Source organism: Odocoileus virginianus, chromosome 2 (genome assembly GCF_023699985.2).
Source record: "Odocoileus virginianus isolate 20LAN1187 ecotype Illinois chromosome 2, Ovbor_1.2, whole genome shotgun sequence".
Lineage (NCBI taxonomy): Eukaryota > Metazoa > Chordata > Mammalia > Artiodactyla > Cervidae > Odocoileus > Odocoileus virginianus.
In genome coordinates, this window is record NC_069675.1 from 41,725,198 (window position 1) to 41,747,697 (window position 22,500).

The window sequence follows — 22,500 nt, forward strand, 5'->3', positions numbered from 1 at the left end:
TCGAAGCTACCTGGATACTTGACTGTGACAGAGGTGACATTACAGAGCAGTGGGCACAGGACGGACTTTCCAGGAACAGGTACTGACACATTGGGACGTCAAAATGGAAAAAAAATGGTCCAGACTAGTCCCCCAAAAGTCTGTATGTGGAACTTACCTGATAGTCCAGAGGTTGAGAATCCGCCTGCCAAAGCCAGTGACGCAGGTTCAGTCCCTGGTTGATCCCTGTCTGGGACGATGCCACATGCCACCAGGCAGCTAAGCCCATGTGCCACACCTACTGAGCCTGTGCTCTAGAGTCCGTGTCCTCCAACTAGAGAAGCCAGCCTAATGAGAAGCTCACACACCGCAGCTAGAGAGTAGTTCCTGCTTGCTGCAGCTAGAGAAAGCCTACTCACAGCCATGGAGACCCAATACAGCCTTAAATAAATAAATGTTTTTTAAAAGGCTATATATGAGGCAAAGCTGATAAAGCTATTAAAAGATAATACCATAAAGGAAGAAATTTTAAATTCAAGTACATTAGCTACATTAAATAACTGAAGCTGAGGAGGCAAACTCAGGTGGGACCTGATATTAGCAACACATAGCTATAAAAGGCTGATACTAAGATTTTTTTAAACTTGTACAAATTAATAGAAAAAGACAATAGGACCTTCACACAAGGACATTCCTCATTGTCCACTAAACATGGAAAGGATTTCAACCTCATTTTTAATTGGGGAAATGCAGATTAAAACCACAGTCAGATACCACTACATACTCCCCAGAATGACTACAATTACCAAGTGTTATCAAGGTCATAAAGAGCACACTCATACACTTCTGTTAGTCATTTAATTTGGTACACATGAGCACTTGTGTATCAGGAAACATGTTAAAGAATGTTATAATACTACTACTTAGAATAGTTCCAAACTGGAAACAACCCACCCACCAACTATGGAATAGATAAGCAAATTATAATTATTCATATAGAGAAATACTGTGCATATATTAATAGTTACATGCAATAACATGGTTGAATCACAAAAACATAGCATTAAAACAAATGAGACAAAACTAAACTGCAGTGTTTAGAGATGTATCCTTAAGTGGTAAAAGGATAAAAGCAAGGAAGGAAGTACCAAAAAAGCTGAGGTAGAGGTTATTCTTTAAGAAAGAAGAGGTGGTTTTGGTTGGGAATGGCCCTGTGGGAATCCTAGAGTATTGGCAGTATTCTGTTTTTAGTGTGGATTGTGTTACATGGATATTAGTTAAGGTATGCGTGTATGTTTCATGCTCTTTTCTGTATAAGTAATTTTTTTCTTAAGAAAAAGTTGTAAATTCATTCATGGGATGATGTGACAGAGTAAAATGGAAAAGAAATCATCATCTTTAAATGATTGTTTCTATAAAGAACCAGCCTCTCAGATTTAGTCTTTTACATAACAGGGTTGTAAAGTAAAGGACCATATGGTTACTCTTCGTGATCAAGGTGAAGGTGAAGATTTGCTGTCCTGTCCAACTGCCAAAATTCTGGATGATCTGCACAAACACAAAGATGTCATCCTTGTGCCTTTTGCTAAAGATACAATTAGGTGAGGTGAGGGAAAGAAGCCCTGTACTGTAGCTTTATTCAATTAGTGGTTCCCATCCTAGAATCTTCTACCCCCAGTGCTTCCCCAAATCAGTAATGGTGGTCCTTAAGTAGTTTATGTTATTTCAGAAAGCCTAATTGAAATTGTGTTAGCTTACAATAAGAGCAAGCTTGTGTTTATTTGATGGGGCGGGGGGGACTCAAAATATTAGAAGTCCAAGAGGAAGAGAAACTAATAATAGGAGTTCCTGGTGACTGAAAGGGTGAGGCCCACAATCCAGTTTTTGAGGGTTTCAAAAAATGTTCCCAAGTTACTTGAGACCATCTTAGCTTGACTGATTGAACTAAAAAAAAATTAATGGTTGCAACAAGTTATCTTTGCCTAGATTTGAACTCCTTGGATTCAGTAATTAATGTAGTCACTTCCATCATTCTGCAGTTACAATGGGCTATTGTTGTGATAGTTGTGGGTAGGAGGACCCTCTAACAAAAGCTGTTCTCAAAGCAGTATCCACCAGTGTAGCCTATTTTAACCACCTGGCAGGTATGATGTTTGAGTGTAAGTGGTGCTCCCCCCATACAGGGTGACTTCTGCTGGGGGAATCATGAGATGCATTAAGAAATGTAAATGTTGAATGGCACACCTTATACTTAAGAACTGTATTTCTGAAGAGCGATTTATAGAACATTTGCAGTTAAAGCAGTATTGTTTACATTTAAATTCTTAAGAAATTGTGGCATTCCCTGGTGGTCCAGTGGTTAGGACTACGTTTTCATTACTGGGACCTGGGTACCATGCAGGCGAAAAAAAGAAAGAGCTTAAGAAATTGGACATTTCTTCCTAAAATATCTTTTTCTTTCAAGTGATTCTGGTGGTCCCTGTGATGAAAAGGGTCTAGACTGTGATGTTTTACTGGAGCCAAATACACCATGGGGCCCCAAGAGTGGGGAGCTTAATGCTGTAAGTAGCTTGTTTCATTTATTTTTTATTTATAAAAACAACTGATGATATTTAATCTTTGACAGAAATATGATCAGTTTAAATTAATACTGCGATTTTCATTAATAGGCATTTACTGACTATCATAACAAAGTGTTACGCTGAATTATCAGGACTATAAGGCTGATATTTTCCTTGCCCTCAAAGAATTAATAATCAAATTTTGGGGGAAAATATAGTCTTCAGGGTTTATTATGGACAAATAGTGATTTGCAGAGTAAAGATAATATGAATGGGATATTTTATCCCCTTAGCCCTGTAAACTTTTTTGGTGTAAAATTCTCTTTTTTTAAATTGTATTCAGTAATGCATTTAGTTTTTCCAAGGTTTCAAAACTGAGATGTTTTTAAGGTGACTGGAAAGCTTTGATGTGTTTGATTCCTGTGACTAACAGCCAGGGAGTCTCTATTTGCCTGTGAACATCCTGTCTTTGTTTTAGTTGAAGTAACATTTACCTAAGAAAGTGAAATATCCCATGTAAAATGTGCTATAAGCTTCAGATTGCTATTAGTGTTTAATTATTGACATACATTTATAAATTGTATATAAAATAGCAAATTTCTTGAATATCCATATATATGGTTCTTTAATTTATAATAAAATATAAACATTAAAAAGTGAAATAATTAACAAAATAACAAATTATATTATCTCTGTATGTGATTTATTTGCCCTTTAGAAATGACGCTAGGAAATGTTGATTTTTTTTTTTTTTTTTTTTTTTTTTGTAAACATACGCATTTTTCTCTAGGCAGGGAATATAAAAGATCGTACTATATCATTTTTAGATGAGATATTTCACCCTAGAAGGGAGCCATACTTGTAACTTTCTCTAACTCTTCTACACCATCCACATGAAAATAAGGAGCTGCAATCTAAGTAGATGCATATGTATTAATCTCTTATTTGGCTTTTTTTATAGTTCTTATCACTGAAAAACTGGACTCTGCAGCTGGTAAGTGAGTGACTATATTTCACTTTCGTAAATCTTTCTCCCTACATCAAAGTTTAGTTTAATAGAATCTTATAAATATTTTATAGTGAAGTGAGTGAAGTGAAAGTTGCTCAGTCGTGTCTGACTCTGCGACCCCATGGACTACTACTATACAGTCCATGGAATTCCCTAGGCCAGAATACTGGAGTGGATAGCCTTTCCTTTCTCCAGGGGATCTTCCCAACCCAGGGATCAAATCCAGGTCTCCCACATTGCAGGCAGATTCTTTATCAACTGAGCTATTGGAGAAAACCCTTATTTTATAGGTGTTAGTTAAATGTATAGCATCCTTTTCAGCATCTATAATTTCCCATTTACTAAAAATATCATTGTCTTCCCTCATAGCTCAGTTGGTAAAGAATCCACCTGCAATGCAGGAGACCCCAGTTTGATTCCTGAGTTGGGAAGATACGCTGGAGAAGGGATAGGCTACCCACTCCAGTATTCTTGGGCTTCCCTTGTGGCTCAGCTGGGAAAGAATCCGCCTGCAATGTGGGAGACCTGGGTTTGATCCCTGGGTTTGGAAGATCCCCTAGAGAAGGGAAAGGCTACCCACTCCAGTATTTTGGCCTGGAGAATTCCATGGACTGTAAAACAGACATATACTCCTTTATCGTGCTGCATAACCCATAAGCTTTCTCCCCCCCCCCCATTAAGTTTTCTTAAAGGACTTTTTTAAAAAGTCACTTGGAGGTCACATTTAAAATATTGAACAAAACAACAAATCAATTAAGTTCCATTTATTTGGTTGGTTGATTGACTTATTGTTTGTTCCTGCCTGTTTACCATTACTATGCCATCTGCCACCAGTATTCACAAGAATGGAATAGAAATTTGAATCAGTGATAACAGACAGGAGGGTGGATAGATGCAGGAAACTGATGTGGATATGTTTAATCCAGGACCACATTCACCCAGAGAATTTGTACATGTGCCTATTTGTTGTTTAGTCGCTAAGTCATGTCTGACTCCTTTTCAACCCCATGGACTGTAGCCCACCAGGCTCCTCTGTCCATGGGATTTCCCAGGCAAGCATACTGGAGTGGGTTGCCATTTCCTTTCCCATTGCTTATTTATGAGACTATATTAATATTGACAATTATTGTATTTTAACTTAATTTTAATAATCAAGGAAAATATTTAAAGTTGAGAAATAGAGTTGCAGTTCAGCAAATACTAAGTACCTATGATGTGCCCATCACTCTGCTAGAATCTATGAAAATTGTAAATTTTCTAAATATTTCATGTAATGTTATCCTGTCTTAAATGTAGACATTCTTAGATCCATTTCACAAATGTTGTGCTAGGCAGTGGTCATTTCATCAGTTCTTGTTTGGCTCATTCATCCAAAATAAGTATATAAATGTGTTTGGAAGAATTCATTGGTGATGTGATAAGATAAAATTTTAATATGGTATGTTTTATTTTTTATTTTAGAAACAACAGTCATTATTTTCAGAAGAAGAAGAATATACCACTGGGTCCGAGGTCACTGAAGATGAAGTTGGAGATGAAGAAGAAGTATCCAAGAAACAAAGTATGGATTTCTAAGTTGAAACTCATCACACTTTTATAAGGAGGCTATATCCTGAAGGATTTAATGCAAGGGATGAGGAAGGGGCTTTATAAGTCTACATGGTAGGTTACAATGTGGAAAAAATAATAGAGGCTTCCTCAAGATTCTCTAATGCTGACACTAACACAGAACACTCATAAAGTTACTTTTAAAAAGTGAGGTATTACTAAGAAATAATCCTCCGAGTTTTCGTTTCAGGTATAACTTAATGGGTTTCTCAAAATGTGTAACTATATCAATATACCTGAGATGATTTGAAATGACACTCAAATTCATTTAATAATAATAATTATTATAATTAAATAATTATTTAATTTAATAAAATTAACAATAATTTTATTATAATAATATAATAATAAATAATAATTTAATAAAAATAGTCATCGAAGTATGATTTTTTAACAATTAAAAACATCATTTTATACAGCTGCAAAATGAACTTGTATCAAAAATTTTTAACTCATTAGTGAGAGAAATAGCAGAGAAAAGTTAGGGTTAGAGTTAGGCATTTGACTACTCAGGTATTTATAAGCATTTGAAAAAAGAATGTTAAGAAAAAGATTGCAAATTAGATACAAAACTGATTAATGTTCTACAGGGCAGTAAATCCATAATCTTTGGGGTTATCTTTCCTATTAGAAATAATTTGCTTTTCTATTAGACATAAAAATTTGCATGGTAACTTGAAACTTCACAGCATCTAGGCCTTCATCAATAGGCATTTTTCTCTTTATTACTATATTTCACTTGCTTGTATGTACTTTTTTTTTTTTTCTTCTCTCCATTTATTTTTATTAGTTGGAAGCTAATTACTTTACAACATTGCAGTGGTTTTTGTCATACATTGAAATGAATTAGCCATGGATTTACATGTATTCCCCATCCCGGTCCCCCCTCCCACCTCCCTCTCCACCCCATCCCTCTGGGTCTTCCCAGTGCACCAGGCCTGAGCACTTGTCTCTTGTATGTACTTTGTTAAAAATTTTTTATTAGTGTTCATGAAGGATATTTGTAGTTTTTTTATGATGTCTTCAAATTTTGTTATCAGGTTAATACTGACCTCATAAAATGAGTTGGAAAATGTTCACTACCCTTTTTTGAAAGAATCTGTGTAGTATTTGTATTCTTTGGCCCTAAAATGTATGATAAAATTTAGCAGTGAAGTCATTTGGGCCTGGAGTTTTCTTTATCAGAAGACTTTTAATTATGAATTCAGTGTCTCTTATTAATATAGTGCTATTCAAGTTTTCTCTTTCTTCTTGAATCTGTTTTGACAACTTCTCTCAAGGAATATGTCCATTTTATCAAATTGTCAGTGTCAGATTTACTAGCATGAGGTTGCTCCTAGTATTTTATTATCCTTTTCTATCTGAAGGATCTCTGGTGATGTCCCTCTTTCATTCCTGGTATTGTTAATTTGTGTTTTATATTCCTTTTTTCTTGATCAGTTTAGCTACAGGTTTATTAGTTTTATTGATCTTTTCCAGGAACCAGCTTTTGATTTCATAGACTTTCTCTGTATTTTTTCTATTTTATATTTCATTGATTTTCAGTCTTATATTTACTATTTCCTTCCTTGAACTTACTTTGGACTTACCTTCCTCTTTTTTCTAGCTTCTTAATATGGAAACTTAAATCATTGATTTTTTACTTTCTTTTCTAGTATAAGCATTTAAAACTATAAGACTCACTCTAAACACTGCTTTTAACACAGATTTTGGTATATCTTGTTTTCATTTATATTTAATACAAAATATTTTCTAATTTCCCTCATGATTTTGTCTTTGACTCATGTATTGCTCAGTAATGTGTTTAATTTCCAAATATTTTCCGATTTTCTGAATACTTTTCAGTTGTGGATTTCTCATATAATTCCATTGTGATAAAAAAATGTTCTGTCTGTGCTTTCACCTTCTAAGTTTTATTGACACATGTTCCAGATGTGCATGAAAACAATGTGAATTCTGTTATTGGTGGAGTAGTCTGTAAATGTAGAGTCAGTTTGATTTTCTAGTGCTCATTTTCTGACTGCTTGTTCTATCAATTAGTAAGAGATTAGTATTGAAATCTCAAGCTATCATGTTAATTTATGTATTTTTCCTTTCAAGTCTGTCAGCTTTTGCTTTATGTATGGGTTAGAGCTTTGTAACTGGGCACATATACAGTTACAGTGTATTGACTCTTTTATCATGATATAGTTTCCCAGGTGGCACAGTGGTAAAGAATCTGCCTGCCAATGCAGGAGACTCAAGAGACATGGGTTCAAGCCTGGTTTAGGACGATCCACTGGAGTAGGAAATGGCAACTGACTCCAGTATTCTTGACTGGAAAATTCCATAGAGAGAGGAGCCTGATAGACTACAGTCCATGGGGTCTCAGAGAGTCAAAGACACAACTGAGCAGCAGGCATGGCCTGGCATAGTACGTGTTTGAGTTTTGTAACTAGGCATGTATGCATTGATAGTGTCCTGACTATTTTATCATGATGGAGCCCTCTTTATTTATAGTAGAACTGCTTATCTTAAAGTCTGTTTTGTTTAATTTTAAGATAATCACTCTAGATTTGTTTTGTTTACCATTTGAATGACTTATCTTTCTTCTATCCTTTTATTTTCAATGTTGGAGTTCTTAATTTGAAGAATATATCTTGTAGATAGCATATTGTTGGAAATTGCTTTCTTGTCCAGTTTGACAATCTCTGCATTTTGATTGGACCATTTATTGTATTTATATTTAATGTATTTAGTTGATATGGTTGTGTTAGCTTTACCATTTTGCTATTCATTTTCTAGTTGGCTCAAATGTTTTGTTTCTCTGTTTCTCCTTTCCCGCTTTTTTTATACTAAGAAAATAATTTTAGTATATTATTTAAATTATTAGCTTTTTAGTTATATTTCTTTGCATTTGATTGTTGTAAAGATTTCAACATGCCTTTTTAATCTATCACAGTCTACTTAAAGGTAATATGAATTACTCCAGGTAGAATATTAACATAAGAACCTTTAGAGAAGGGAACAAAGAAAAATATATACCTTTAGTCCTTTGTATTTACCAACATGTTTATCATTTATTTCTATATCTTTGTTACCATCTGGTGTTATTTTCTTTCATTCATTCATGAGTGAGTGAAGGTCTCTCAGTGTGTCCGACTCTCTGCGATCCCATGGATTCTTTACCAGCTGAGCATGAAGGACTTCTTATTTCCTGTAGTGCAGGTATACTGCAGGTGCACTAGTGAATTGTTTTTATTCACCTGAAAATGTCTTTACTTTGCTTTTGTTTTTGAAGTACAGTTTTCTCAATTTATAATTCGTGATTAACAACTTTTTTCTTTTAGCACTTCTTTTTAAATTTGGAGGATAATTGCTTTATAATGTTGTGTTGGTTTCTGTCATACAACAGCACTAATCAGCCATAACTGTATAACTATATATCTATATATCACCTTCTTTCAGCACTTTAAACATGTCATTAAATATGTCTGGCCTCCATTGTTTCTGAGAAGTTATGATAAAACTTACGATAAAAATTTTCCCATTATGTATGTAATGTACACTTTTAATCTTGCTGCTTTTGAGATTTATCTTTTTATTTTTGACTTAGAAGCTTGACTATGACATGCCTAGATGTGATTTTCTTTGTGTTTATTTTATTTGGGATTTGTTGAACCTCTTGAATATATAAATTGTTATCTTACAATCATTATTTCTTTAAGTATTTTTTGTGCCCCTTTCTCACATTTGTTCTCTGGGTCTCCAATATACCTGTGGCCTTTTGATAGTCTTGGAGGCTCTGGGTGTTTTCTTCAGTCATCTCTCCCCCTGATTGGATAGTTTCTAATCCTTGACTTCATATTCAGTGATTCATTTTTCTGCCATTTCAGATTTTCTTTTGAGCCTATCTGGTACATTTTTTCACTTTTTCATTTCAGTTATACCTTTCAGCTCTAGAATTTCCCCCCGGTTCTTCTTTTATACATTATGTGTTGAGATTCTCTCTACCATTTTTCCTTTGAACATATCTGTCACAGTTGCTTTGAAATTATTGTCTCCCAAGTCCAACATGCTGGCCTTCTCAATCAGTTTCTATTAACTGTTTCTTCTGAGTGGATCATACTTCTCATTTTCTTTATCTCATGACTTTTGGGTGAAAACTAGATACTGTAGGTTATCTTTGTGCAACTCAGAAACCTTTTATTCTCCTAGGAATTGTTGGGATTTTTGTTCTTATAAGCAATTAACCTGCCTAAGTCACACTGCAAAATCTGTCTCCCTGCTGGTGTCTCTGCACAGGTTTTTTCACCTGCTAGCTGCTGCTGCTTTTGCCTGCCCCCCGCCTCAAAGGCCACACCAGCCTGTGTAGTTTAGTGAGCTTCTTATGGTACTGTGTCTCTGGTTTTTCATAAAGTTCAGGTGGAGGAAAGAAATCTGTTCTGGGTTCCTTCATAGTCGCCAAAACTGTTGACTGAAAAAATATATTCACATTCTGAAAGTAGAGAGCTGTTTTATCTGGTGGGAATGTTTAGGACGCTGAGCCCAGGAGACAGCATCGCAGTAGCTCTGAGAAAACTGCTCCATGGAGGCAGGGGGACTCTAGGCTATATACAGTTCAGTTCAGTTCAGTTCAGTCGCTCAGTCCTGTCTGACTCTTTGCGACCCCATGAATCACAGCACACCAGGCCTCCCTGTCCATCACAAACTCCCAGAGTTTACTCAAACTCATGCCCATCGAGTCAGTGATGCCATCCAGCCATCTCATCCTCTGTCGTCCCCTTCTCCTCCTGACCCCAATCCCTCCCAGCATCAGGGTCTTTTCCAGTGAGTCAACTCTTCTCATGAGGTGGCCAAAGTATTGGAGTTTCAGCTTCAGCATCAATCCTTGCAATGAACACCCCGGAATGATCTCCTTCAGGATGGACTGGTTGGATCTCCTCAGAGTCCAAGGGACTCTCAAGAGTCTTCTCCAACACCACAGTTCAAAAGCATCAATTTTTCGGTGCTCAGCTTTCTTCACAGTCCAACTCTCACATCCATACATGACCACTGGAAAAACCATAGTCTTGACCAGACGGACCTTTGTGGGCAAAGTAATGTCTCTGCTTTTTAATATGCTCTCTAGGTTGGTCATAACTTTCCTTCCAAGGAGTAAGTGTCTTTTAATTTCATGGCTGCAGTCACCATCTGCAGTGATTTTAGAGCCCAAAAAAATAAAGTCTGACACTGTTTCCACTGTCTCCCCATCTATTTCCCATGAGGTGATGGGACCAGATGCCATGATCTTAGTTTTCTGAATGTTGAGTTTTAAGCCAGCTTTTTCACTCTCCTCTTTCACTTTCATCAAGAGGCTTTTTAGTTCCTCTTCACTTTCTGCCATAAGGGTGGTGTCATCTGCATATCTGAGGTTATTGATATTTCTCCCAGCAATCTTGATTCCAGCTTGTGCTTCTTCCAGCCCAGCGTTTCTCATGATGTACTGTGCATATAAGTTAAATAAGCAGGGTGACAATGTACAGCCTTGACGTACTCCTTTTCCTATTTGAAACCAGTCTGTTGTTCCATGTCCAGTTCTAACTGTTGCTTCCTGACCTGCATGCGGGTTTCTCAAGAGGCAGGTCAAGTTTGCAACAAATAGAGCAGGCAGTCTGAACATCAAGATCAGTTGTCACGTGAAGGAATTTAGCATTCTGTGTATAGGAAGATGCAAGTCTTTGGGCTCACTGAATTTATTTCTTTCATATGTACCTCAGCTCTCTGGGGCCAGTCCTGTTTCCTTGTTCACCTTGCTTCTTGTATTCCCCCAACTTCTCAGCAGTCACCATGGAGGGTGGTAGCATCTGCAGGATGACAGTTTGGGGAATTTAGTGGTCAGCCAAGGAAAGAATTTACTGGGGGGTGCACCTGCTTGGTGGTTTCCCTGCTTTGGGGTTCCCCCTAGATTCCTACTTGTTTTTCCAGTCCCAGGTCTGACTTGTGATAATTTAAGCCAGCAAGACTCTCAGAAGCTCAAGCTAAAAACAGTTTGGGGAAGTCATTCAAAGGCACAGGAAACATGCCTCCTCTCACAGAGAGCAGTTCTGTCTTGCAGTGCTCAACACCCCACCCTAGTTTCTGCTTGCCTTTTTAGCTGAGTTTCCTAGGGTTTCCCATGTACTTGCATAGTTTAACGTTCAGCTCAGAATTTGGGCATAGTTCATGTTCACATTTTAGGCCTCAGATCTCTTTCTTGTTTCCAAATTTTCCTCTTTGAATTCCTAGCTTCTCTGTTGCTTTGAACTCTGTCATTTTCTCCCTGCAACTCAAGGTTATGATTTTCCTCCCTGAGCTGGGGAGGAGGGGGAAGGTGCCCTCAGATAAGGGAGCTTTTTTCACATGTAAACAATGAACTTTCTCTCTTCCTTTGGTTATTTTCCAGTACCTGCAGATGATTGTTTATGCTATTTTTGTTCTGTTTTTATCATTATTTTGGGGGGAGAAATTGTCCACACTTTCACACTGCTGTTATCATGTAGCCCACCCTGTCATGGATTGTTAGCAACATAACACTTGTTAATCTCCCACATTAACAGAGAGACACATGTCAGGGGCCCAGAGCCAGCACACAGATAAATCTATCTAGATTCTAGATGTTGTTTTGTCTTTATTCTGTTATCTTCAAGGTTGTCTTCTATGTAGCACATTTTACAGGTTTTTTATTTATGGTAGTGATGAAGTTTCATTTTTAAGATAGAGCAAAAACTGTAAAGATGGTGTACAAATAATTGATAATTGGGAAATAGCAATCTAATGTATTATTATCAACCTTCCAACCTTGTTTTTAGATAAATACTTCTTTCCCCTACCTCTTTTTTTGTCTGTCTCCTTTCTCCACTAAACTGTCAGCCAAGAATAAGATACGAATGTTCACTGCAGGAATGCCCTCATTTTGAATACAGTTTATCCCAGATCTGCATCTTCCCAGGATCATTTATGTTCTACCTCCATTTTTAACCTCATAGCCCAACCTCCTGTGTGAACAAAGGCATTTTAAAGATTGTGTGTGTGAACTCTTCTTTCCTCCCCTTCTCAATTTGTGATTTTCTAGGTTACAGTTATTTTTTATATTGAAAAATTTGAAATTAGAAGATGACTCCACTGTCACATTAGATTCAGGGAAATAAATATGTGTAATTTCTCCAACATTTTTCTACATTTAATTTCATTGGGTCTTTGAATTCATTGCCCTCATTTTTTTCCCTAAGATTTTCACCAAGTAGAAGAAAAAAAATGAACCTCTATAAAGCACTTTTAGTTTTATTTCTCCATATATTTACTTTTTATCCAAAGGTAAATTTTTAGTTGTTGAAAACAGTGTTTTATTTTTTCAGTGATTTTATTGTTTGGATATGACAAGTGCATAGGCTGATAACACTGACGTTCTATTATCAGGGAAAAAGGAGAAGCCAAAGAAGTTCACTAAACAACCAAAGAAGCAGATGTCTTCACCCTGTGGTCAGAAGAAAGAAAAGGCCCTGGAGAAGGTAACTATAAATTGTCTATTCTAATTATTACTATTCTTAAGTTGTATTAAGAAGTAAGCAGGTACATCCAGGAAAAATCTGAAAAAGAAGAGCTACGGTACCATAGTGGAATGCTAGCAGTGTAAAAATGAGTGAAGAATCTCTGTAAAGACTGAGATTAAAGATCTCTAAGGTATATTGACACATGAAGAAAGGAAAATGAAGTATAAGAAAGATAAATTAGAAGTTTTGGATTAGCATATACAAACTACTACTATATATAAAATAGACAACAAGATCCTATAGCACAGGGGACTATGTTCAACGTCTTATAATAAACTACAATGGAAAAGTGTGAAAAAGAATATATACAAATATATATATAATGGGCTTCCCTGGTAGCTCAGACAGTAAAGAATCTGCCTGCAAAAAAAAAAAAAAAAGAATCTGCCTGCAATGTGGGAGACCCAGGTTTGATCCCTGGGTTGGGAAGATCCCCTAGAGAAGGGAATGGCTATCCACTCCAGTATATATACATATATATATATAAGCTGAATCACTTTATACCAGAAACTAATACACCGTTGCAAATTAACTATAAGAGAAGAAGAAAAAAGGAAAAGTACAGAGCAGTATGTATAGTGGTATATTATACTACCATTTATGTAGAATAGGTAAAGGAATATATATGAATTTTCTTATATATCCATAAAGTAGCTGTAGAAAGCTGTATCAGCCATTGATAAAATAGGTTGCCTCTAAGGAAGGGAACTGAATATCTAGGGGGAGGGACAGAAACTTTTTTACTATGTGTCCTATTTATACTTCTTGAATTTTGAACCAGTATTACTTATTCAAAAAATAAAACAATTTTTAAAACTGATTATATTTTATGACCATTTAAAATTATTCTTATTTCCTCATGCCTTCAAAGGAAGGAGTAAAAAGCCAGGTAGGAATAAGAGAACAGTATAACTACTGTTGGCTAAAAGAGGAACTGTGGATTCTAAAAATGTGTGCAAAGCTGGGGTGGAGACACATTCCACACAGTATATGTGGGATGGATTGCACTTTCATCTCCATGTTAAGGACCACAGGCACAGAATGAGTGAATTCTAAAAGACTGCATTAGAGGTGGGGGGCTTCCAGGCCAGATAAATAAAACAGGTTCTAATTCTAGGTCTTTTTCCCTTTGGATAAGTTTCTTAACTCCTCTGAAACTGTTTTAATATAGAGATAATAATAGCATCCATCTCACATGGATGTTGCAGGGCTTCAGTGAAACAATGCTTGTAATGCTCTTGGTACAATATCTTGTACCCAATAAATGTAAACTCTTTTTTGTTATTACCTATAATGCTAATCAGTAAATATGTTCTAATTGGGCCTTAATGTTGTCTACTTTTTTTTAGTCAACTTCTAGAGATGTATCTCCTTTCATGTGAGTATTACTCCTTAATCCAGTCAGATGTTCACTCTAAAAACATCAATGCTGATTTCTGTTTAATTTTTTCAATAGTGTAAGTATGCAGAAGAATAAGTGGGATGCCACAAGATCCTTGAGATTCAACCAAGATGCCCAAAGAGAAGATGGTAAGTAGTAGTATTTGGGTAATGTACAAATTGGATATAAATAGCAATGATAGGAGTCTTATGAAGTATGCTGAATAGCTTTAAATGTTCCAACTAGAATAAGGCCCAAAATTAGCACATTCCCTTAGGCATCAACCAGAGTTTCATTACTAGACAACCCCAGTAGATAATGTGTGGTTTCATGCATCCATCATTCTGAGGTCTCTCAGACTGACTTTCATCCACTGCTTCCACTTTCAAGAAGGCTGAATATGTCTTCAGCTGATTTAGAGTCATCTTAAAAGCAGCCCAGTTATATACATATGAGCCATTTTGCCACTTGAAGCCTAAAGTCCTTCAAAGATAAATAGGTGTATGTGTCTGCAAATAATATACAGTGGTGTTTTCATGGACTTTTAATAATTGCAGTCTTCTTTAAGAAATAAAAATTATCAAACATCCTCATAAAAAGTAAGATTTATTAATTTTTACCTTTCAGATCAGCGGCGGATGTCTGAAATTACTGGGCACCTAATAAAGATGAGATTGGGTGATCTGGATCGAGTCAGGTCAAAGGAAGCAAAAGAAGTAAGGATTATGTACTCATGTATGGTGCTTGCTTAGTACTCTTTCCTACTTTATTTTCATCATAAGTATAAAGATGCTTTATGATTTTAAAAGAGTAAATTTTAAATATATTTTTATATTCTGTACCAGTTAGCCAATTCATTGACATAAAAGTTTTTCACCGCCTCTTATGGCCCATAGACCTGTGTAACACAGATAGTAAAGTACATTGTCACTGAAAGTATAGTATCCAAGAACAGATTGACTTCATCGTGGAAGGTGACCTCCTGGAGTTGCTAATGTTATCAGCTCTGTATCGGTGCTTAGATGTTATCTTTAAAATAAGATGTTGTCTTACTATAAAAATGATAACAAATACCTGTACTGTTACTGAATTACATATTAGTTATAACATTATATATCATCATTAGTATCAGTATTATATATTTACAGTAACTTTTGCCCCTAATGCTTTTCTTGAAAAATTTACTTCCCTACAAGAAACAGGAAAAAAAATCTTCATCACCATGGGTGAGACAAATATTTCTTAGCTACAACACCAAAAGCATGATCCATAAAAGAAAAAAATTGGATTTCATCAAAATTTAAAACTTCTTTTTGAAAGGCATTATTAAGAGAATGAAAAAACAAGCCATAAACTGTGAGAAAATAAACAGCCCAATAAAAAGAAGCAGGCAAAAAATTAACCATAGACTTCATGAGAGAAGGTAGCAAAGAAGCACAGGAAAAGATGGCAGCATCACTAGTCATCTTTTTTTGTTTGTTTTTGCTAAGTCTCTTGTCCAACTCTTTTGTGACCTCTGTGCATGGAATTTCCCAGGCAAGAATACTAGAGCAGATTGCCATTTCCTTCTCCAGAGGATCTTCCTGACCCAGGGATCAAATTCCTGTCTCCTGCAGTGCAGGCAGATTCTTTACTGCTGAGCCACCACCAAAAATGCCATTAGTCATTATTATTGCTGTTCAGTCACTAAGTCTTGTCCTACTCTTTGTGACCCCATGGAATGTAGCATACCAAGGCTCCTCTGTCCTCCACCATCTCCTGGAGTTTGCTCAGACTCTTGTCCATTGGATCAGCCATGCTAACTCTCTTATCCTCTGCTGCCCACTGCTCTTGCCGTCAGTCTTTTTCAGCATCAGAGTCTTCACCAGTGAGTCACCTCTTCACATCAGGCGGCTACAGTATTGGAGCTTCAGCATCAGTCCTTTCAGGGAATATTCAGGGTTGATTTCCTTTAGGATTGACTGGTTTCAGCTCCTTGCAGTCCAGTGGACTCTCAAGAGTTTTCTCCAACACCACAATTTGAAAGCATCTGTTCTTCAGTGCTCAGTCTTCTTTATGATCCAGCTCTCATATCCATACATGACTACTGGGAAAACCATAGCCTTGACTATATAAACCTTTGTCAGCAAAGTGGTAGCTCTGCTTTTGAATATGCTGTTTAGGTTTAGCTTAGTTTTCCTTCTAAGGAGCAAGCATCTTTTGATTTCATGGCTGTAGTCAAAATTTCACCATGAAATTTTGGAGTGTCCACAGTGATTTTGAAGTCCAAGAAGGTAAAATCTGTCACTGCTTCTACTTTTTCTGCTTCTATTTGCCATGAAATGATGGGACCAGATGCCATGATCTGAGTTTTTTGATGTTGAGTTTCAAGCCAGCTTTTTACTACCCCCCATCAAGAGGCTCTTCAGTTCCTCTTCACTTCCTGCCATTAGAGTGGTGTCATCTGCATATCTGAGGTTGTTCATATTTCCCCTAGCAGTCTTGATTCCAGCTTGTGATTCATCCAGCCCAGCATTTCACATGATATACTCTGTGTAAAAGTTAAATAAGCAAGTTGACAGTATTTAGCCTTGACGTATTCCTTGACGTATAGCCTTGACGTATTCCAGTTTTGAACTAGTCCATGTCTGGTTCTAGCTGTTGCTTCTTGACCCACAAACAGTTTCTCAGGAGACAGATAATGTGGTCTGGTATTCCCACTTCTTTAAGAATTTTCCAGCTGTTATGATCCACAAAGTCAAAGGCTTTAGTGTAGTCAATGAAGCAGAAGTAGACATTTTTCTGGAATTCCATTGCTTTTTCCATGATCAAACAAATGTTGACAGTTTGATCTCTGTTTCCTCTGCCTTTTGTAAACCCAGCTGTACATCTGGAAGTTCTCAGTTCACATACAGTTGAAGCCTAGCTTGAAGGATTTTGAGCATTACCATGCTAGCATGTGAAATGAGTACAATTGTGCAGTAGTTTGAACATTCTTTGACATTGCCCTTCTTTGGAATGGAATGAAAACGGACCTTTTCCAGTCGTGTGGCCACTGCTGAGTTTTCCAGATTTCCTGACATATTGAGTGTAGCGCTTTAACAGCATCATCTTTTAGAATTTGAAATAGCTCAACTGGAATTCCATCACCTCCACTAGCTTTGTTTGTAGTGATGCTTCTTAAGGCCCACTTGACTTCATACTCCAGGATGTCTGGCTCTAGGTGAGTGACACCACCATGGTGGTTATCTGGGTCATTAAGACCTTTCTTGTATTCTTCTGTATATTCTTGCCACCTCTTCTTCATCCCTTCTGCTTCTGTTAGGTCCATACAGTTTCTTTACTTTATCGTGCCCATCCTTGCATACAATGTTCCCCTGACATCTCCAGTTTTCTTAAAGAAATGTCTAGTCTTTCCCATTCTGTTGTTTTTCTCTGTTTCTTTGCATTGTTTATTGGAGAAGGCCTTCTTATCTCTCCTTGCTTTTCTCTGGAACTCTGTATTCAGTTGAGTATCTTTCCTTTTTTCCTTTGCCTTTCACTTCGCTTCTTTCCTCATCTGTTAGTAAAGCCTCCTGAGACAGCCTCTTTGCCTTCTTAGTCATTAGGGAAATGTAAATTAATCCCTCAACAAGATACCACTATACACCCACTAAAATGTCTAAAAAAATTTTTTTAATATGCTAACAAGGATATAGAGCAACTGGAACTGTCATATATAACTAGTAAGGATGCAAAAGGGAATGGCTACTTTGGAAAACAGTTTGGCTGTTTCTTATATTAATGTTTACTCACCATACAGATCATTTCACACATCTTTACAGGGGCTTCATTTAGAATTGTTAAAAACCAGAAATAACCCAAATGTCCTTTACTTGATAAGTGAATAAGACTGTGGTATATATAAAAAAGAATGAGCTACTGATACATGCTGCAACATAGATGAATCTCCTACACATTATGGTAAGTGCAAGAAGCCTTATTCAAAAGGCTATAAGCTATATGATTCTGTATATATATAAGGTTCTGGAAAATGCAAAGGTATAGGGACATAAAACAGATAAGTAGGGGAATTCCCTGGTCCAGTGGTTAGGACTCTGTTCTTTCACTGCCAAGGGCACAAGTTCTATCCTTGGTCAGGGAACTAAGATCCTGTAAACTGCACAGACCAGCCAAGAAACAAAACCCAAAAGTTGATGGTTGCCAGAATTTGTACTGTAAAGTCATCAAATCATTGGCCTTAAAAGGGGGCACTAGGGGATTTTCTTGGGGTGATGGAACTGGGTTATGTCTCCATTACAAGTGTTCACATAACTGTATGCATTTGTCAAAACTCAGAACAGTACACTAAATAGGGTGAATTTTAAAGTAAAATAATATGTATAAATTATAACTCCAAAGAGTTAAACTTTTTAATTTAAAAAATCAAAATAAAATTGCTTCTAAATTAAAAAGTAATGCTGTTTCAATAAAGCCGAGCTTCTCTTGGTTCCATATAGATAGTAACTTAATTGTGCTCCTTTACAGTTTGCAGGAGGGATTTATTCCAGGCTTGAAGCACAAATCAAGGCCTCAGTGCCAGTCAGTGCTCGGCAGAGCAGCTCGGAAAAAAACACAAGGTAAATCAGCAGAAGTGAATTCAGAATGCCAGCTTTGAAGTGATGATGTTTTTTTTTTTTCTTAAGGGAAAAATCATATGAACACTAGAAGCACATAATTTGAGTTTGACTTTATTTTGTTTGGAGATTAGATCATCAAGACATTAGTCAGAACCAGATTTTAACTTAAGAGTTAAGACTTTAAAAGGTCATGATGGCAAAATTTAATGAAAGTATAGTTTTTTTAAATCAGTTTTCTGTTTATTGAGTCAGCTCAGTTCTGAGTCAACAGCTGACAAATCTAAGCTGTAGTGCCACTGCAAACTAGCAGGATTTTTATGCTGTTTATTGATAACATATTACTACTTTATATAAATCATTGAAATTTTCTTATTTTTTGTTCTCTCTTTATAAAATCTAACCTGTGGGACTTCCCTGGAGGTTCAGTGGTTAAGACCCCATGCTTCCACTGCAGGGGGCTAGGGTTCAATTCCTGGTCCGGGAACTAAGATCCTTCATACTGTGCAACGGGGCCAAAGAAAAAGAATATCTAACTTGTATGTTCTGTGTCATTTTACAGCACAAATTTTCTTTGAAAGATTAGCAGTTACTGAAATTTGATCATTAATACCACAGATCCAAATGCCTTATCTGCAATTCTGAAATCCAGAAAACTCAGAAAGCCAAAAGTTTTTTTTCATACATTTGTGGCAACTCAAACCTGATCTGAGCTACTGTGGTGCTATTTGTAGTTTTTATTTATCCCATTTAATATAAGTGCTCATTTGTATTAGTGAAGAAATATTCATGTGTTTGGTTATGGGGCACTACTCCAGATTCATAATATACAATGTATGTACATATTATCTCCACCAAATTAAAAAATACCTGAATTCCAAAATACATTTCACTCCAAGGATTTTTAAAGTGGATTATGGAGATACATTAATTTTCATTAAATTTTGACAGTGTCAGTCAGACTTAATGTAAAACAGTGGCAACTTCTTATTGTTTTAGAACCACCTCTTACCTTCTTTTCTGTTTAAAAAAATCTAGGTCTAAAAGTCGTTTTGGTCAAGGTCGGCCTGCATAAAGCACCTTAAAATATAAGAAGACGGAAGACATACCTCTGGACACTTGAAATTGCTTACTTAAAGATCTTCGGAATGATTACTTCTAAAATGTTTTAAGTTATTTATTAAATATTCAAGCCACGTAAATCATAGTGGGAAGGGAAATACATAGTTAAGTCTCATGAAATTATAAATATGAAACTTCTTAAGTATGATTTTCCTTTGGTTTTGAGAGAATTCATTCTTAGGTGGGTTAATAAGGAGTCTGGGGCCCTCAAGGAGGAAGGGGTCCAGGGCTCTCACGGAGGAGGAAGGGGTCTGGGCCCTTGAGAAGGAGAAGGGGGTCTGGGGCTCTCAAGGAGAAAAGGACATACATTCTTTTTCTACATTAGTCACATAAAGCGGTTTTTCTTTAAGCCCAGAGCTAATGACTCAAGGCTATGTTTCTCCTTAAGTTCTGTACTAATGATTATGTAACAGCAATGTATCTTGCTCTAGGACATATTTATGTTCTTAACAAGAACCTTCTGACTAATCTTGTTATGATAAGATGTTTGCTGTGGGAGTGGGCCTGATAAAAGTATATAAGGCCTTGATAAGACTATGGATGGGGGGCACTCTCTATCCCCTTTCTGATGTCTATGTCAGAAGCTTTCTCTGTCCCTTTTTATACTTTAATAGAACTCTGCTACACAAAAGCTCTTGTTGATCAAGCTCGGTCCCTAGTCCTGAAGCTGAAATCTTCCTCAGAGATCACGAATCCGACATCATTCACCGTTAGCTATCAGTGTGATGCTAGGCTATGTAAAAAATTAGTATTTAGAAATTTACATAGGTAAGACTCCCAGGTATTTGTTATACTTTATTTATTTGAAAGAGAAGAGGCCTAAACTCTCAAATAGCTAAGAGTTTTTTAAGATCTTAAAAAATTAGGGGAACACATCTAGTAGTGGTACTGTACATGTGCACTGATTATAGTATGTCTTTGGGCTGTAAATTTTGTGATAGCATTGAGAACTGCCATTTATGTGATGAAATTTCCAGTGATGCTAATTTTATGTTTGCATGACTTTTAAGGAGTGACAGATCTCAAAACTGAATTTAGTAAAGTTTTAAGGTGAAGTATTTCCTGTGTTGGCAGAATGCTTAATTTTTTTCAGTGTTATTCCAGAGAAATCACAATGTTAATCCAACTTTTTTTTTCAGTTTTTAATATGTATTTATTGGTCTGGAATTACTGATTATTACTTCTTTCTTCTGTGAAGCTAGTTAAAACAGCTGGATTTGTTAAAAACAAATTTGGATTCTGAATTTGTTAAAACAACTGTTGATAGTTTTAGGATAGTAAATCATTTCAGTTGTATAAGATACCCACTGTACAGTTCTCAGGGCACTAAAACTCAACCGTTAATCTATAGCCATTCAAATAGCCCCTTAAAATGGTTATAATCAGTTATTACTTTAGAGATGTCTGGAAGGAAAGATTCCCAGATAGACTTGATGGATGAAAAATTGAATTATTCAGGAGAAATCAGTTTTTCTAACCACGCAGAAAGAGTGCTCAGGGAAATTTTATTCCAAACTATAATCATATAACAATTATGTGTTTGGAAATTACTTATATATAGGTCTCTGAAACACTTCAGTTTGCATTGTTTTTATTTTTAGTCTTCATTTATCTTATAATTGAAATCTTCAAATTATTTAGAAAACAGACTTGATAATGTATAACAGAACAGCAATTTCTATTGAAATGTTGAAGTATTATGTGTTTTTAATGAACATTTTAGTTGGTAAATAAAGCTAGATTTTATTTGATGTTACATGCATAGCTTTGCCAAGATTTTTAAACTTCTGTTTGGAAATTTTGTTGCAGTCGACATATTTTTCAATTGCTTGACATTTTTGAAATAGTTTATAAAATTTTTATTTGCAAAAGAAAATGTTTTATACTACATGATCTATAAGACCTATTAAATACCAGTTTTGTTTACTGTATTCTCTGATCAAAAGGATTTAGGTTTGTATGTGTTATATAGTGCTGTGACAGTCACAACTGAAATATCTCATTTGATTTTTAATTGATGGTAACAAGGCAGATTGCTTCTCCCCCAGGGGGACTGTACTACTGAATTGATTTTTACAAACAGAATTTATCAAAATTTTATTTTCTTCAGGATATGCTTTAAATTTTGAGAATGTCTGTAGTTCATAACACAGGTAACACAAACATTTTAATCATACTCATAATAGCATTTGTTTTGCCAAATACTTTGAGGTTTTATCTTACATTAATTCTGAATTCACATTTAATTGAAATAAACATTAATGACAAAAGTTGTTTGCAGAATTCCTTGATCTGAATCATTCCATCTTCTCAAAAAGTTCAGATGGGCTCCAGATCATAGGTTTTCATGGAAGAAATGAATTTTGTACATTTTAAGATTGTTTAAATTAGATTATCCTGGTAAAAATTCAGCTAACATTTAAGGGATAAAATATTGCAGAAACGATGGTTGATAACTGTTGCATCATTTTGTTATTGTCCTTCCTCAGAACACTTAGCCAGATATTGTGAGCTGTGCTGAGTGCTTTGGAAGCTGAAGCTGAAGCCCTGTCATGCTGATTGTGTGTGTGCGTGCATGCGCATGCACGCCCACTCAGTTGTGTTGTAACCCACCAGGCTCCTCCATCCATGAAATTTCCCAGGCAAGAATACTGGAGTGTGTTGCCATTTCCTTCTGCAGGAGATTTTACTGACC

The 22,500-nt window shown here is 36.1% G+C and overlaps 1 protein-coding gene across 5 annotated transcripts in view; it reads left to right on the forward strand.

Annotated features, from left to right (window-relative positions):
- Window positions 1–22,075, forward strand: part of SANBR (SANT and BTB domain regulator of CSR) — a 77,265-nt gene extending 55,190 nt beyond the window's left edge. For 3 of the 5 annotated variants that reach the window (XM_070478790.1, XM_020910157.2, XM_070478804.1), the window contains 11 exons: window positions 1,435–1,580; window positions 2,444–2,540; window positions 3,502–3,534; window positions 5,011–5,110; window positions 12,574–12,665; window positions 13,579–13,596; window positions 14,057–14,085; window positions 14,164–14,237; window positions 14,716–14,804; window positions 18,595–18,686; window positions 19,722–22,075. In XM_070478790.1, the coding sequence (XP_070334891.1) occupies window positions 1,435–1,580; window positions 2,444–2,540; window positions 3,502–3,534; window positions 5,011–5,110; window positions 12,574–12,665; window positions 13,579–13,596; window positions 14,057–14,085; window positions 14,164–14,237; window positions 14,716–14,804; window positions 18,595–18,686; window positions 19,722–19,758 (807 nt within the window). In that variant the 3' untranslated portion in view covers window positions 19,759–22,075. Of the gene's footprint in view, window positions 1–1,434; window positions 1,581–2,443; window positions 2,541–3,501; window positions 3,535–5,010; window positions 5,111–12,573; window positions 12,666–13,578; window positions 13,597–14,056; window positions 14,086–14,163; window positions 14,238–14,715; window positions 14,805–18,594; window positions 18,687–19,721 lie in introns of those variants that run through there. The other 2 variants (XM_020910158.2, XR_002317117.2) reach the window with 2 other exon arrangements.
- The last annotated feature ends 425 nt before the right edge of the window (window positions 22,076–22,500 follow it).